At 48.3% G+C, this 16,720-nt stretch overlaps 1 protein-coding gene across 1 annotated transcript in view; it reads right to left on the bottom strand.

Moving 5' to 3' along the window:
- The window catches only part of gpc4 (glypican 4), a 37,119-nt gene that overhangs the window by 3,874 nt on the left and 16,525 nt on the right, over nucleotides 1–16,720 (bottom strand). Inside the window, exons 2-5 of the mRNA XM_061235660.1 lie at nucleotides 7,990–8,148; nucleotides 2,241–2,638; nucleotides 1,504–1,669; nucleotides 89–219 (exon numbers count right to left, since the gene is read on the bottom strand). Of these exons, the coding sequence (XP_061091644.1) occupies nucleotides 89–219; nucleotides 1,504–1,669; nucleotides 2,241–2,638; nucleotides 7,990–8,148 (854 nt within the window). The remainder of the gene's footprint in view (nucleotides 1–88; nucleotides 220–1,503; nucleotides 1,670–2,240; nucleotides 2,639–7,989; nucleotides 8,149–16,720) is intronic.

A 16,720-nucleotide genomic window follows, 5' to 3' on the forward strand; every position in this document is an offset into this window, starting at 1 on the left:
GGACAAACATCACACGTGCAGATTTCCTGCATGTCAAGTTCAGAGAGTTCAAACACACACAGACACAGACACAGACACAGGGACTTACCTTCTGTGAGACCTGCATGCTGTTTTCCTGCATGTTCATGATGGCATCAGAGATCTTCACGTCGATGGGGTCCATCACAGACTCAAAGTTAAATGGCCCCTCCAGTCTCTCTGCCAGACTCAACATGGCGTCTATAAGAGGGGGGGAAACGGAGGAAGAGAACGATGAGTATCGGGAGGGAGAGTCACTGAAGGAAAGAGAAAGTACTTCAGTTGTACTTGCACCCCTGTCTTATTAACACACATTTCTATTGGAGAGTGCTGTTCTGAAGCTAAAAAGGCAAGGACAGTGACAACAGTATTGCAAATTCCTCCCAAATAAAACAACAACAGACTATACAAAGCTAATACCTCCACTAAACCAGTCATTACTCCCGTTCACCTCAAGGGGGAAGCACTGAGCCACCACTAAGCAGCCAAGGCAGGAGCGGTAGCCAGGTCTGCGCGCAGGGCTTATAAAAGAGTCGGACTTAAAAAGGCGCCCCAATAAACCGGCTGTAAAGGGCCTGTGTGGGGAAGTGACGCCCAGGTCCAAACAACATGGCAAGCTGTGAGCGAGGAGCGAAGAAACACTCTGTGCTCAGTCAGCTCTTCTCTCTGTGAGCTGGGCTGTTCAGGACACAAGACCAGCACCAAAGGCTTCAAAAAGCCACTTAAAAGACCACATTTGCATTTTTATTAGCCAACTTCCTTTTCACCAAGAAAGAAATTCACCCTTTTTTAAACTCGCCATCTCACCTCCTCTACCTTCGGCCTAGCTTTAACCCATATCGACAACAGCAGGTATGTCCAACAAGTGTGCGTATGTCCAAATATAACATGGTCTATTACACTGTATGCTAAACTTACAATTTTGTGTGAGGTAAGTATGCAAGCCGATTTTACCAATAGATTTTGTGTCCATAGATGGGTGACCCATATATGGTATTGCCATTGTGTTTTTCCCCCAAGTTAGCATTCCCAGTCAGGAAAAAATAGCTATCCCCTTTTTAGGGGGGCACAATCCAAGAGCCGGTGTGTATACTGATTTTGTACTGGCTCCGTTTTCTACACAGCTGTAAACCCCAATGCTGCTGGACTCCAAGGGCGTAACTTCAGTTTTAATATCGGAGGGGTTGAAATCCCGAGACCCCGAGAACGGCAATACTTCAGACTGCCGATGGGTATATTAGTTTAAGGGGGGTGATTTGGCCCGTTTTGTAATAAAGCGGCTGTTGGAACTCCCCTATCCCCCTATAAAGGATGCCCTCGGTGCTATCTGATCACTATAAAACACTTTCACGCAGGATAAACGCAGCTGCAGCTCATGACCTTATCCAGAAATATCAGATCAAATAAAGGACAGAGCCAAATATTTACATCCCGAGGCAGCCCTGATGTAAGGGCTCCGGGACCACACGCGCCACGCTTCCTCACCCAGGAAGTTGTTCCACTCGGAGTCCAGGTCGGCCTGGTTGGCCAGGCAGCCGCGCAGCACGTTGAGGCAGTAGTTCTGGCAGGGCTTGAGGGCCACCTGCCCCGAGCAGTAAGGGCAGTACAGCATCTTCATGGCAGCGCGGACACACCCCGGAGACGCGCTCACCTGCGGGGGGGCGACGGAGAGCAAGGCCGCGCCGTTAACCAACACAGAGAAACCACAGGGAAAGGCAGCAGGGCAAACTCACACAAACGGGGAAAACTCACACAAACACACCTTCAAGCTATCCTCCACTTCACTCTTCTATCCTTCTCCCTCCCTCGTCCCTCTCTCCAGCAGACAGTGCCCCCCCCCACCACCACCACCCCTCCGTTTACAACACCCACTTTCTTCCACTCCACCTCTCAACATCTGGGGCCTCCCTATCCCATCTCAGCTCAGACTAAATCAGGAACTGAACTTGAGGTAAATACAATACACGAAAGCTACATACCCATTGCTTTTTAAAATTCTACATAACCGTCGACTTGTCTGTGAATTTCGTGTGACTCACCTGAAAGCAAATATTCCATCGGGACAATTATCTCAACTTCCAGCTCCACCTCTCACGCTCTACTCAGTTTTCAATCCTTTTTCTCCTTCCTCCCTCGTTTCCTCATAATCCTTTAATCCTTCCTTCCCTCTCTACCTGTACCAACCCACCCCACACCCTCCTCCTCCTCCTCCTCCTCCTCACCGTGGAGACTTTGCCCACCACCTCCTGCATGACGGACAGGCCTCGCGTGAAGGTGCGGGCGGCGACGAAGGCGCGCGTCAGCTGGAGGCGGAGCTTGCGCGGCACGTCGCCGAAGGGCTTGAGCTGGTCGCTGTGGCGCACCACGCACTCCATGTAGGCGTCGGAGAACTCGTACTGCACGTTCATCAGCTTGAACATGCGCTCCAGGAGCTCGGCCCAGAACTCGGCCAGCATGGAGTCCATGTTGACCGCCCCGCTGCCCGAGACGTAGTAGCGCGTGAGCTCCTTGAAGAAGTGCTTGAACAGCTCGGCGTTCTTCACGTACATCAGCCCGTACGTGCGCACGAACATGTCGTGCAGGGAGCGCTCCGCGTTCTCCAGCAGCTCCCGGAAAAACTCTGGGGGAGAGGGAAAGAGGGAGAGAGAGAGGGAGAGGGAGAGTTTCAGTTAACGCGCCTTTAATATGACAACTACAACAAAACATCACAAGGCACAGAAAACAATCAACCCCCTCAAAAAAAAAAAAACAAGGACGGAGGGAAGGAAGAAAGAGATAAGAAAAATATGAGAAAACGAGAGAAGGAGACTGAAAAAAGGCTTTGTTCGATCGCCTTTATTATATTATATAAAAACAGAATATTGGTATTTCAAGTAGCCCAACAGCTACCAAAATTAGTCAAGTACATTTTCATGAATGAATGAGTTTTGAATGGAGGTTGAGGAGACAGTTCAGTAGAGTGAGGAGGGTTCTGCATTCAGGATTCTGGTAAAACACTGCTGGGACATGGTCAGATAACTGCACAATGAGTCCTGCTCTTCCCACGGGACAGAGAGGTGTATGCTGGCAGGCAGGGGTGGCCAACCCTGGTCCCGCAAAGGCACAGGAAAAGTGTTTCAGAGTTTTTCATTTTCATCTGACAAATCAACAACCAATTCATAAAACCGGGTTGAGTCTATGCCCAATTTCATTGTTTTAGTTTGTTTGCAGAATTTCACCTGTGATTGCAGATCAGTGCAATGCAAACTGCACCCACCTAACCCGAACAGAGACCGGAGGGAGATCGTGCGACACTAATGCTGACAAACGAGGCAAAAGAAAATACAGTATGGGTGAAATTATTCCCCGTTTCCTGACGAGCGAAAGCCAGTTTCTGCGTGACATGCGAGACAGGCCTCCCACGCAATTCTCAAACCCGAACAGCGTGCGCACAGATTCCTCTGCGCTTTCAACACATGACTGCGCATTTTAAACACACGCAGACACGCATGCACACACACGGCCAGACTACACCCGGTGCGGTAAAATAATTGAGATATATTAGTGTCTGTGTGTGTGCCAATATGACTCAGGCATGAGAATGACACTCGGGAGAGAGATTTAGTGTTCCCCACTGCCGAGGTCTAAATTCACTGCACCTGCGCTTAAACAATCTGGAAAAACCACTGCTGTTGCCAATAAAGCCTCCTTTTCAGCAGTACAACAAGTTCTTTCTAGCAAGGAGAAAGAGACCCTTACAAAGCAGGGTTGGTCCTTAAAAATAAATACATATTTCTGTAATTATATAATATATTTTTTAATTCAAACATATTATATATAGTATCTATATATTCTTGAGAAAACGTGCACTATATATAATTGTATATAGGACAAGTTTTTCAGAATGTTTAAGATGGGACAGAAAGCTGATAGAAAGCTGCTGGAGATAGTAAGATGGGAGATGAGGGAGAAAAGGGATGAGAGGGTGAGAAGGAGTGAGAGAGGGAGCGAGGGAGTTTGGAGGGGGGTCTCATTCGCCTTCAAACGGAGCAGCTGAGCCTGCAGGGACGGCTGCCTGGCTCTCTTTGGACCTTTTATCGGCAGTAATGACCTCCAGCAAGCCGGTTCAGACTGACCACCATCAATGGCATTTCTTTTTTTTGTTTGGGTTTTTTCCCCCCTTTTTGTCGTTGTCACATTCCATTCCTTTCTCTTAGTCCCTGCCTCTCAGTCTGTCCTTCTGTGGCATTTTCAATAGGATTACTGCATAATGCATTGTGTGCACCCCCCCCAGTCCAAAAAAAGACCTGTACCCCCCCCCTGCCCCCCATCTCTCCCTCTCTTGCTTTCACTTCATCAGTTTCTTCAGAGGGTTCTCTTCAGCAGACAGGGAACAATGACCTACTTCATCCTGTGGAATGCTGTTCACCCCCAAATAATCCTGCCCCCTGTCCACTACCCTTACCAACTGCCCCCCAAACACACACACACACACACACACACACATACACATACACATACACACACACACACACACACACATACACACACACCCCTAATCTAGACATTGAGAAATTAGAATTCCCCACCAAGATCGTTTTCCCAGTGAAAATTGTGAGGTGTGTTTTTATTTTATTTTACATCTCCAAATGCCCCAGTTATGTTGTTAACTGGGGACTAGAAAATATGTTGTGTTAATTTCCTCTTACAAGGCCCTGAGAGACACAGACTGATCCCTGTCTGTCGTGTGGACGCGGTGTCCAGCCAATCCTGTCACTTCCACTTCAAACTGACACACAGAAGAGCAGAGAGATCCCGGGGGGGGTTGAGGACCTTTTTTTCCTAAGAACTCCACCCCCCCACCCCTACTGTGTCACCAAGGATACAACAAAACACTGCAGTCTGTCCATCCACCTTGTGCCTACCCATCCGCCCCGATCCCACCCCCCCGAGCCTCCTCCCATACCCACACAGGAGCTTGGGGGGGGGGGGGGCAGCAGGCTCCACGCTCCGTAGATTAAAACAAAAAGGCTCCTCCAGCCCCCACCCCTGGAATGTCACTGCTGCCACAAGTTTAAAGTCAGCGAGTGGGGGTGGGGGGCTCTCAATAAAGGCTTCCCCATGGGGGGGGGGGGGGGGGGGAGCGCTCCCACAGCAAAGCATGCTGGGCCGGCATCAGAACTCAACACCAATTCCCCGCTCAACACTGTTTGCCAAGACGTTGTTGAATGAAGTGTCAAAAAATGACCCATAAAACAACCATTAAAAAAAATATAGTCCGTTCTCTTTCCCCCACCCAATCACAGAGGGCTAAATTATATGAATTATTGCTTCATCACTAAACGTTTCGTCCTGTATGACATGTGGCAGGAGTCTGGTGTGTTTGCTGTTCTGCCCTTTGATTTGTCACGACAAAACATCCTGTTCCTTCATGTGGTTAGGGTTTCAAATTAATAAATAAAATGTGTGTGAGAGCCAGCGGGGGGTGCGCGCTCGAATAGTCTGATTGATTGCTTTGGACTGGTGAAGCCATCGCGCGGAAAAGAACAGATGAAGTAAGGGCAGAAAGAGCAAATGTGTCACCTTCCGTCCGTCTCCATTTCTGCCTCTTTCTGCATCGGCCCCTCCCTGATCTGACCCCTGGCACGTTCTGTCGGTCTGTCCACCTGAATTCCAGCCGGAGAGCCAGTGTACCCACAGTGCCATGTTCCCGCAAGCACCGCGGAGAACTCGCTGCAGAACCCTGCCGAAATACGCCGTCGCGGAGGGCAACCGCCGTGGGCCGTGCCCCCGTCCCCCACTTCCTGTCCCACACTTCCTGTCCAAATCTCAGGCAGTAATTGTAGCCTATTTGTGCCAATTAAACTTCCGTTTGCTTTTACCACAGGGATTCCACCCCTCCCGCTGTGAGTGTGTGTGTGTGCGTGTTCGTTTGTGTGTGTGATGAGAATGGTGGAATGGTGGGGGGGCGGGGGTTAATCCCTACACAAACCCCTGGTGCTGAATTGCCAGACAAGTCCACATTGAGGGGTCACCGTGACTGGATGGAGGTTGGGGGTGGGGGGTGGAGTTGGGGGGGGACGGGGGGGACGGACTATTTCTGGCCCCTCAAATTAAATTGGCCTTGACTCCCACCTCCGGCCCTGTGGTGACCGTGTGCACGTGCAAATATTTCCCGGTGCGTGTTTACACTGCATGCAACTACTATAAGTATATATGTTGAGGCAGCTGCCTACAGGGAATTTAAGAAGTTACACATTTCCAGCACACTTAATGTGAATTCAGCTCAGTGAGTGAGAGAGTCAATAAGATGAGACTAAAAATGTTTGGTTGCCATTATTGTATAAAAAAAGAATATTGGTATTTAAAGAGAGTGGCAGGAATATTTCATAAGATGGTTAGAATTGGTTATTTGATAAACGCAGGAATGAGCAGCGTGTACAAGCAACAGGACGCATTAGTGTGAGAAGCAGGGAAGAAGACCCACTGAAGGAAGGATGGAGAAAGAACAAAAAAAACTGATGACAAGAGAAGAGTGATGATGGAGAGCTGCAGGGAAGAAGGGCACAAAGGGAGTGGAGGAGAGGAGGGGTGCGGGCGGCCACCAAAATCCAACAGGTCACATTCTTTCTCACATCTGGCTGCAATACACATGTTCACACCCTCTTTTTCCCTTTCTCACACACACGAACAAGCACACACTCTCACACACACGAACAAGCACACAAGGGAGTCAGGCACCTTGAATGGTTAGAAAAACATTGGCAAGGACAGAGCTCTCCAGCCAGGCCAATGAAAGCAGGGTTTGATTTTGAGTTTCTGAGGGAGGGGCAGAGCGGTGTAAGAACCTAAGCTCACAGTTTTTACAAAACTTTCCACGCGTGAAAGCGCAGGGGCAGCGGCCAGCGTGACAATCAGCCTGCGGGGGTGGGGGGAGGGGGGCAGATCTGTGTGAAAGAGGTTTTCTTTTCCAGAGGGTTTGGGGTAAGGAGCCTGGTGACTCAGCGCTATTGTCAGTTTCCACAGAACCACCCACCCAGGAAATCTGATATCTCTCTCTCTGTCTCACACTTATAAATACATCCTCATACACACAGAGCACCCCCCCCCCACCAATGCACACACACACACACACACACACACACACACACACACAGACAAACAAAATTCGAACACACAAATTCTTCAACACGTGGATGTTTGTGGTTGTGTGTCCATGTTAGCGTGTTAGTATCTATGGGTGTGCGTACATATATGCGTGTGTGGGTGTGGGTGTGTGTCCATGTAAGCGCATTGCTCACAGTCAAAGTGATGGTGTTTCTGCATGTGGGTACATAAGTCTGTGTGTCTGTGGTTGTGTGTTACTCACGGTCGAGTGGCGGTGTCTCTGGGTGAAGGTGTGAGTGTGAGAGTGCGTGTGAGTGTGTGTGTGTGTGTGTGTGTGTGTGTGTGTGAGACTCACGGTCGAAGTGGCGGTCTGTCTGGGTTAAGGTGTGTGTGTGTGTGTGAGTGAGACTCACAATCGAAGTGGCGGTGTCTCTGGGTGAAGGTGTGAGTGTGTGAGTGTGTGTGTGTGTGTGTTTGTGCGTGTGTAACTCACGGTCAAAGTGGCGGTGTCTCTGGGTGAAGGTGTGAGTGCGAGTGTGTGAGTGTGTGTGTGTGTGTGTGTTTGTGCGTGTGTAACTCACGGTCGAAGTGGCGGTGTCTCTGGGTGAAGGTGTGAGTGTGTGTGTGTGTGTGTGTGCGTGCGTGCGTGTGTAAGACTCACGGTCGAAGTGGCGGTGTCTCTGGGTGAAGGTGTGAGTGCGAGTGTGTGTGTGTGTGTGTTTGTGTGTGTGTGTGTGTGTTTGTGCGTGTGTAAGACTCACGGTCGAAGTGGCGGTGTCTCTGGGTGAAGGTGTGTGTGTGTGAGTGTGTGAGTGTGCGAGTGTGCGAGTGTGTGTGTGGGCGTGTGGGTGTGTGTGTGTGTGTTTGTGCGTGTGTAAGACTCACGGTCGAAGTGGCGGTGTCTCTGGGTGAAGGTGCTCTGCAGGCTGGAGCTCAGCTGGCTGACGGGGGCCTTCAGGTCCGAGCGGCTCTGCTGGCTCAGCTTCTCCTCCATCTCGGCCGTGCAGCAGCTGAAGCCCTGCGGACACACCTTCAGATGCGCACCTGCACGGGAGACACAGAGCGACCGCCCTGTCACTACAGAGCTCTGCTTCCCTCACGCTGTCTGTACTGCAATTACCTTTCAAAATCACAAACCGTAATGTTATGCTTATGACTGGGAAAAATGCTGTTCTCGAGTTACATTTTTATGGAGAGATCCAATGATATTCTGTATAAACAAATTGTTAGATCTGTGCCTCATTATTACAGGCATTCAAAGTTCTCACTCAGCTCTACATACTCACAGTTCTCATAACTTACGTTTGGTTACATTAAATAAAAAAAATTATTTCACTTGTATCAAGAAATGGTAATTAGTGCTAAATAGTTTAAAAACAAAACAAAAAAAACAGGTAATAACCGTAGATATCCATTACAATTAACAGGGGTCAGAGATCATTCTGGTCTCCGAGACACTGGGGTGTAGCTACACATGTTGTTAATTTGTACAACAGGTTTCCTCTCCCAGGAGTACCAGCGTTTCAGGGGCAGGAAGTGTTGGTATGCCACTCTTACTTGGGGAAAGAAACCACCTCCATTTTCTTAACATTCACACACACTGTTCCCTCTCTCGCTCACTCGCTCTCACTCCCCACTTCGCAGGTTAACGCCACACATACCAAGACCTTAAGGTCGTCAAACTTCAGCAACACTGTAAACCAGACCGGGGCCGGTCTAGCCATCCGTCCCACTAGAACGGCTAAAAATGTTCAGAAGGTCCGTAGCCGAACAAACTAAAATGGAGGCAGCTCAGGAGGCAGGACGCAGATCTGCGGCCGCAGTAAAGGTTTGCTTTTCTTTCTCGTCTTAATGCGGCAGTTGAAATTTAAAGAGAACACAGGGGCTCTTTCACCCTCCCTGCTCCAGCGGTCCGTTCGACTTCTTCTGCCGTCTGTGCAGATTAGTCTACTGTGGCCAGACCTCACCTATACTTTGCATTGCCAGCACTCTGGAACTGGTCGACGAAGACTTTCGACCAAGATCAGATGTCAAACTACGTGCTTCATACTGCCAGTACACTGAAGCCAGTAAGCAAACAAGACATCAAATCTATACAGCTCCTGTTGACAATTACACAACCCGTTTCTTCTGTACTTCATCACCAGAACCAACTGTCCGTTGCTGGAACCGCAGATCTTTAATGAATGACACAGACAGGAATTCTATACCCAAGCCAAGAAGGAACATGGGGCGCGTAGCCAAATGGGTCTTTAGTAGTGGTCTCTTCTGCAGCCTGCCAGAATGTAGGCCCGCACCTGTGTATTCGATTTCCACGCTCTCTGAACTCATTTGGGGTGAAATCGGTTGAAATCCCAGGCGGCTTCTCCTTTTGAAGCTCATTCAGCTGCTTGTTCTCATAGTGATTCAAACTGGATCCCCAGAGATCTAGCGGATTAACAGCGCACTGATACTGGACCTCAGGGGCACCGTGTCAGCGATGTAGAGAGAAATGTCTGTGACTGACACAGTCACTGGACTGGTTTCAGGCCCACAAATAGTGGCTGTGCTTGGAACTTCTTTTCGCTCCTCACCCTCCATAATAAACCCGCCAGAACCAGTAGTGTGGCCTTCTCGCGAGCACACACACATACGCACGCCAGGCCTGGGTCAAATACATCATTGTTTTCGATTAAAATACTTTTCAGACAGCCACAGCCACAGGCACACATATAAACACTGGTGCATCTCTCTCAGGTATGGCTTCATACACTAAGTATGAACGCTCTCTGATCATTGGTTTTCTTGTTAGGTTCTTGAGAAATCATGGCCCCCACCCACCCCTACTGCAATCCCACTTCCTTCCAGAAGAGAAAGATAAAAGCGAACAAAAGACTTTATCAGAGGTCCGCCTTCTCCCTCGTTACACTGGTCCCAGTCCCACCATCACCACCTCGTGCCCTTCAGGATCACATCCACATCAGACAGCATGGAGCCAGACCCACGCACAGTGCCAAACCACAAGAAACCTTCTTCAAAAATCTGAATGCGGTTCTTACTCATGACAACAGTGCCCAGCACAAGTGACCTGGGCGTTTAAACCAAACCCACCAAGTACCCAGCATGCCACAGTTGGGTTCAAGTGCCCATACTGAAACTACACTGGGCAGAGAGAGTAGTCTGGGGTTTGTGCCTTTTTTTCAGTATGGTTCTCCAAATTAGACAAACTTTATGAAGTCGGTCTTTAATGGGAATGTAAACAGCCCAGTTTTGGCACATGGCGTGACCACCTCCCAAGCCCCCGAATCGGTTCAGTTCTGGCCTGCTCCCAAACACTCGACCAGCACTGACATTCCCCAACTTTCCACAAAAGCCAGCAGAAACACTCCAATTACACAAAAAATAGCACTGGGTTTTTCACAGACGTGCGTCTGAATCGCTTGATTGTACCCCTCTCATTGGCTTCAGCAAACAGGCCTGCGCCACACTGAGCATACAGTAGCCCTGGCATTCACAGGTCAAGCTACCACACCACAGAACTGCGGGAGCAGGGACATGAATCAGCCCTTTCATTCCCTCTCGGTACAGATGACCTCAACCGAGGGGTTCAGACACAGGGCCCATGTCAGGGGTCAAAGATCAAGGGTCAGCAAATTAGCTCCCTGCCCTCCCGTTATTCAGATTATTAACTTCCTTCTAAAGACCGCCTGCTCTAATTCTCTCATCCCATCCCATTTAATTGCACTGTGGGAAAGACAAATTCCAAAGACTGGCATAGTCATCTTTAAAGCTTCTTTACTTCATTAAAAGTATTTATTTTACACTGACAGATTCAAATCAGGCAATTAAAAGACCACACACTACAGTGAAATAACAAACCAAAAAATATTTTATATAAATAATGAAAATCCTGACACGCGTGACAGCTGTCAAGCAGTCTCCACTCCTCACTTCCTGTCTGGGTAGTAACCACCTTCCTGTTTAAATTGTTCACAAAATAAGTCGCTTCCCACCCCCCCATCTCCCGCCCCCTCAGACTGAGATTTTCGGCTCAGAATGGGGTGAGAGAAGGGGTGGGGGGTTCCCAGATTAGACTCCAAACCCCCGCCCCCACCCCCAGACAGACCTCACAGCCTCGACTCACCCCGCAGGCTGAATCAGTGGGGGCAAAGGTTAACAGCCACTCCTCTGAGAAAGGTTGTGACCTCAGGACTCCCTGCACATTGTCAAACAGCTCTACCTCCCACACACACATTGACACAGACGCGCACACACATTTCGCACAACCAGTCAAGACCGTTCCTCCCGCGTCAAAATTCCCACAGGCCCTATGTTTCAGTCCTCACATCTCATTTTACCTCAAGCCTCCCTCTTCCTGCCCCCGTCCCCCCCTTCCCCACCCCAGGCTGTTTTCCACACAGCCATCATTGACTCAACCAGCACATACAACATGTGGCTGATATAGGCCTGTCACACACTGACCCTATAATCTGAATTGATATAAAATAATCAAATCAAAACCAGTGTTAAATGGTCTTGTATCAGGGGAGTAAGAGACAGTTACTGGGCACATCATTGATTAATTAACTCTCTGTTTTTCCAGTCAGTGTTCAATAACTCAATTTCCTTTCAATTCTGATTGTTACCTTAGTATTAGAATGTCAACTTAAAGGGTTAAAGAAATTAATCACCAGCAGCTGTTCTCTAGTTAACTTGCCTCATATAGTTTCTTTGGTTTGAAACGGCTGCTGATTTTCAAGTGAAAACAAAAATCTGCCGAACTTTTGGGTGTCCTGGGGCAAGAGTGAATACAGCCATCCTGGCACTTTACAGGTTTGGTTTGCTCACTAAATGATGAACCTCGTGTGCAGAATGTGTTGCCATTTCAATGCTTGATACTTCCATCTGACTTTGATCAAAGTACACCCTGTCTGACCAATAACCATTACACAAGTAATAAACATCTTGTTTTGGATATTCGCACACACATTACGTCAGGATAAATTGTATTATGGGCTGTCACAGAAAATGTGTTTATGCATGAAGTGGGGTTTTTGATAAGCACTGTAATAAGCATCGCGTCAAGGGCCTTGTTGTTTCTCATGTCATACACACCCTCCGTGAGACAAAGTCAAGGAGGATCTGACAGTGATGAGTACACTACACCTCAGACGTCAGGTCAGCTTAATGACCGGCTTTGAACTGAAGGGAACCTTTGAGTCATCGCAAACTATCCAGGTGGATCCTACACTTCCCAGATCTCCACCCCTCACGCACCCGTCCAACAACCTGTCACCCATCACCCAGAACGTAGTCCTTTATACGGATTACATCTTCAGCAACTGTCCATCTCGTCACCCTGGTCTTTTCTTCTGCGGTAAGGTCCATGCACGCACGCACGCACGCACGCACGCACGCACGCACGCACGCAAGCACGCACGCACACACGCACACACGCACACACGCACACACGCACACACGCACACGCATTACATTACATTACATTCACTTAGCAGACGCTCTAATCCAGAGCGACGTACAAAAGTGTGAATGCGCACAATGCCCCAGAGAACAATCCCCGTGGCTGGGAGTGACGCCATGCCTTGTTATGATACTGAAAGCCAAACGGAGCTCCTCTCTCCCAGCCCAGGTGTTCAGTGTCACAAAGGCTGCTCACCCCCCTGGGCGATGCCATTCAGCGGAGCCCATGAACCACGCTGCCGCTAACACGCTAACACGCGGTGACGCTGAGTCACATGGCCACACCGGCTACACGCCTACGCAAACGCGCTCGCTCACTCAGACCTGGACACATACACACAAACACACCCCACTGAGTCCTCACACATGCACACATGTACACACACACACACACGCTCGTTTCCCACTTCAGCCCACCTTCTAATATGTAATTACTGCGGTGGGACGGGTGAGCGGCATTTGCTGAGAAAGGCATTTCCCCTCCCACCCCCTCCCCCCCATTAAGTCATTCGGCATGAAGTAAAACAGTATGTGTGCTTTAAAAACATGCCTTTCAAAAACCTTTCCCCACTCTCCACATCTCCAGCACTAAAAATCCTGAAACTGACTCAGTGCTGGCTTGCATATGCTGCCAAGCCTTTCATGTGAATAAAATGATAGAGGACATAAAGTATATTGACACGATGATAAAAAAAATAAAATAAAAAAAAAACATTAGTCAGTAAATGAACACATATTTCATTTCTAACTCATAGTAATAAACCCTCCTCAGCAGTCTCCTATCGCTTCCCAGTTTCCGTCTCCTGTCCCGGCTTGTTGGCATGTACCGCGTCCCTCACCCCCACTCCCTCTGCCCCAGGCTGGGTGTGCAGCCCAGGGTGCCAGCGCTTCATAAGCAGCCTCCAGGATGCAGCCACAGACACTTTCACTGGTGCGGCGGGAGGCGGCTCTAAAGCCTGCCGCACAAACACGCTAACAGGCTAACATGCTAACAGGCTAACATGCTAAAAGGCTAACAGCGAGAGACACATACCGACCAGATTAACAGCCGTATCAGAGGGGACTCGAGGTGACAAATGCTTTTATCTGACGCTTCGTGTACTCATACTGACAACTTTGCCATGAAACCACTTTGCTTAATGAATCTTGGGTTTATTTTGTGAAGTTTAAGCAAAGATTTGTTTGTCTACATTTTGCCAAAATATTGATTATAGAAACACACCGTACATGCATTTGTGTTCTACTACAAAAGTCTCTGGACACACCGGATCATGGAACAATGGCACTTAATTATAAATGCTTGTTCACCTCCCATTGCCTGATTTCTCAGAGGCCTGGACTTCATTAAGACATTGTAGATTGACTCACTATTACCTTTTTATCTACAAAGCCATTTCCTCAAAGTTCCCCTCTCGTGTTGGCACTCTTATGTTTGGAATTTTTATCGCTTTGAACTGCATTCAAACAAACTGGTTTTCAAAACACCACGCCCTCAGTGCTGGAGTATGAAACAGGATTTTAAAAAATATATAAATATTTTTTTATTTTTTTGATTAGGTGTCCTGGCTCCGCTCGCCGATTTTAAATGCATGATCCAAAAAATAATAACAGAGGAGAGTGCCTGTTTCAAATCACAATAATTATCAGAAATTACCGGCACTTTACCCGTCTGCTGTACCTGTTGCAGCTGGAGCACTGCTGTCTCCTGCCCAAGACAATTAGAATAAAGAGACATTTAATCTCGCTGGGTTTTTACCTCATAAAGTCACATTTAAGAACACGTCACTGTAAATAAGAGTAACACAGAAGGCCAGGCTAGTATTAGCAGAGGCAGAACCAGGGCTCTCTGCCTAAACTACAGCTGAAAGAGTGACAGCACATTCTCACAGCTCAAAGGCAGCCAAGACGATCCGCACGCTGAAGGAGGGCCCGAAGCCTTCAGACCGTGGCCGATCGCGGCTCTCTCGCCACATCTGTGGGAATTTTAGACAGATTTTTCAGAGAGCGGGTTTCGTGTCACACCGACTTCACTTCAAAGAGGTAAAGGGGGCTGTGCTCCATTTTTAAAAACGCTGCTGCACAGAGCTATTCCGGTGAGCTAAAAGGCCTGGACTAACAGACCAAAACAAGGCCTGTTAATCAGGAAACAGCTGCTCTTCCATTTCGAGCTGTATACAAACACAAGGCTAAACAGACATTTCTCATTCTGAGCATATCACCGCAAAATAGAAATTGTTAAATATTGTCTTCTGTTACCGGAAACTATGATGAGCCTGGCGGTACATATGGAATTAATAAACTAGCAAACCCCCTTTTCTTTCTCCAAGCCACTACCCAACCCCGCACCCCTGAACCAAACTCTACTTTCCCAAATTCAATCCCTGGTATCTTTATTGGCATGACAAGTTTACAGCAGATCTGCCAAAACAATAATGCTTTTCAGATTTTTGCATCTTTACGTTTTAAATCGGGAGTCAAACAGGCGCTGTTGGAAAGGCGGGGGAGCTTGGGTATTGCCAGGACTTTCAAAACAAAAGGGGTACATAATGCGCCGAAACACGGAGCAGAGACACCCGCCAAAAAAAAGTCCCTCGGCTGTCCCTCAAAATGGCTGAGTCACACACCTGCCATTCTCCCCTGATTCACAGCTCCATGACACCGAGTTATCACCGTCAAGACATCTCCATTTCGGCCAGATAATAATCTGTTTGTCTCCGTCTCCCATATTCAGGAGACCGCAGATCTAGTTTGCATTTTCCCTTTCCTTTGGTTTAGGATTTCACATGCAGATAACTCCCATCTGCGAGACGCAGCAGTGAGCACGTGACTGTTCACGCGCCTGGTAGTAGTTACTTCAGCAACAAAAGAAACACAACGTCTTAGAGACAGGATAACGTTGAGAACAACATTCCCTGCAGCTTTGGTATCCAGGGATACAGAAGCCATTCCCAGTTTCCAGTTGACAGAATAGATCAACATACCTGTTTATATAAACCATCACCTGCTCACAAGCCCAACTTGCCTAGTTACTATGACTACAGTGCAATCTTTCCAGTCCCCCAGTTACATGTTCTCAAATAGGACACAGGACATGCCACATCCTCTGAGTGGGTTGAACACAAAGGGGGTCACTTGGAGTTAGCGCGTGCATCTGCATGCAAAATTCATTCAGTGATCAAGACCATACCTCAAGTCAGACAAGGGCTAACAATCTGTGGTGAGCTTCTGCTGAACGTCACATCAGCAATTCTACAGTGTTTGAGATAAACATTTGAGATCACAGCAAATGCTATTGGGCGCGGTGTATGAATACTAATTCTGAACGAATGAATGACTGTAGAGAGAAAAAGCAACATGATTTAGATTTCTAAACAGAAAATGGGGTTAGCAAGGGGGATGGGGATGGATATATTTGGCAAAAAGGGAGAGCCCCAACAGGCTTCAAGCCAGTTACATACACTAGGAGTAGAAGGTGCTCAACAGCCCGGACAATAGAGTAATAAGGCCTGCTTACCCAGACAATTTCACGGGGACTAGCGCAAAAAACACGGTTTAATGCCACAGGGGGAAAGACTGACGTCTTCCTCAGAGACGGATACATTTATTTGAAAACGAACATCTCCATCAACACCTCGCAGCGTCCCCAGTGACTCGGCAGCATGTTAAAGAGGAAGCGAGTTAATGAGACGGGATATCCTGCGCCGGACGGCCCCGTGCTGCACGCCGCGGTCAGCGGAAAACCTTTTCAGCAGCGACCGTCCCTGCCGAACCCGAGCTGTCTCGTTCATAGGCTGCATTAATGTTCCACAGCGCCTTCTTTCACCACTATCACCTCCCCCCCTTCACCTCCTCACCTCCCCCCTCCTAATTCCACCACCTCCTCCTCCCTTCTCTCGCACCCTGGTGCTTTACATCGGCCATCGCATGGAAGCTACCCAGGCTCAGCACCAAGCAGCCAAAACCGGCCTTCAACTCCCATCCTGGTCTTGTTGAGAGATGTTGCACCCTAGTGCCACCGCAGTAAAAGGTGTTTCAGTCACCAGTTTCAATGCAAAGCAATGGCCACAAAATGGTAAAAAGTGAGTAACTTTTTCCCCCACAAGAAAATGTAGCCGCAATTTTATTTATTTTTTTTTATTTATTTTTTTTACATTTA

Source organism: Conger conger, chromosome 3, assembly GCF_963514075.1.
Source record: "Conger conger chromosome 3, fConCon1.1, whole genome shotgun sequence".
Classification (NCBI taxonomy): Eukaryota; Metazoa; Chordata; class Actinopteri; order Anguilliformes; family Congridae; genus Conger; species Conger conger.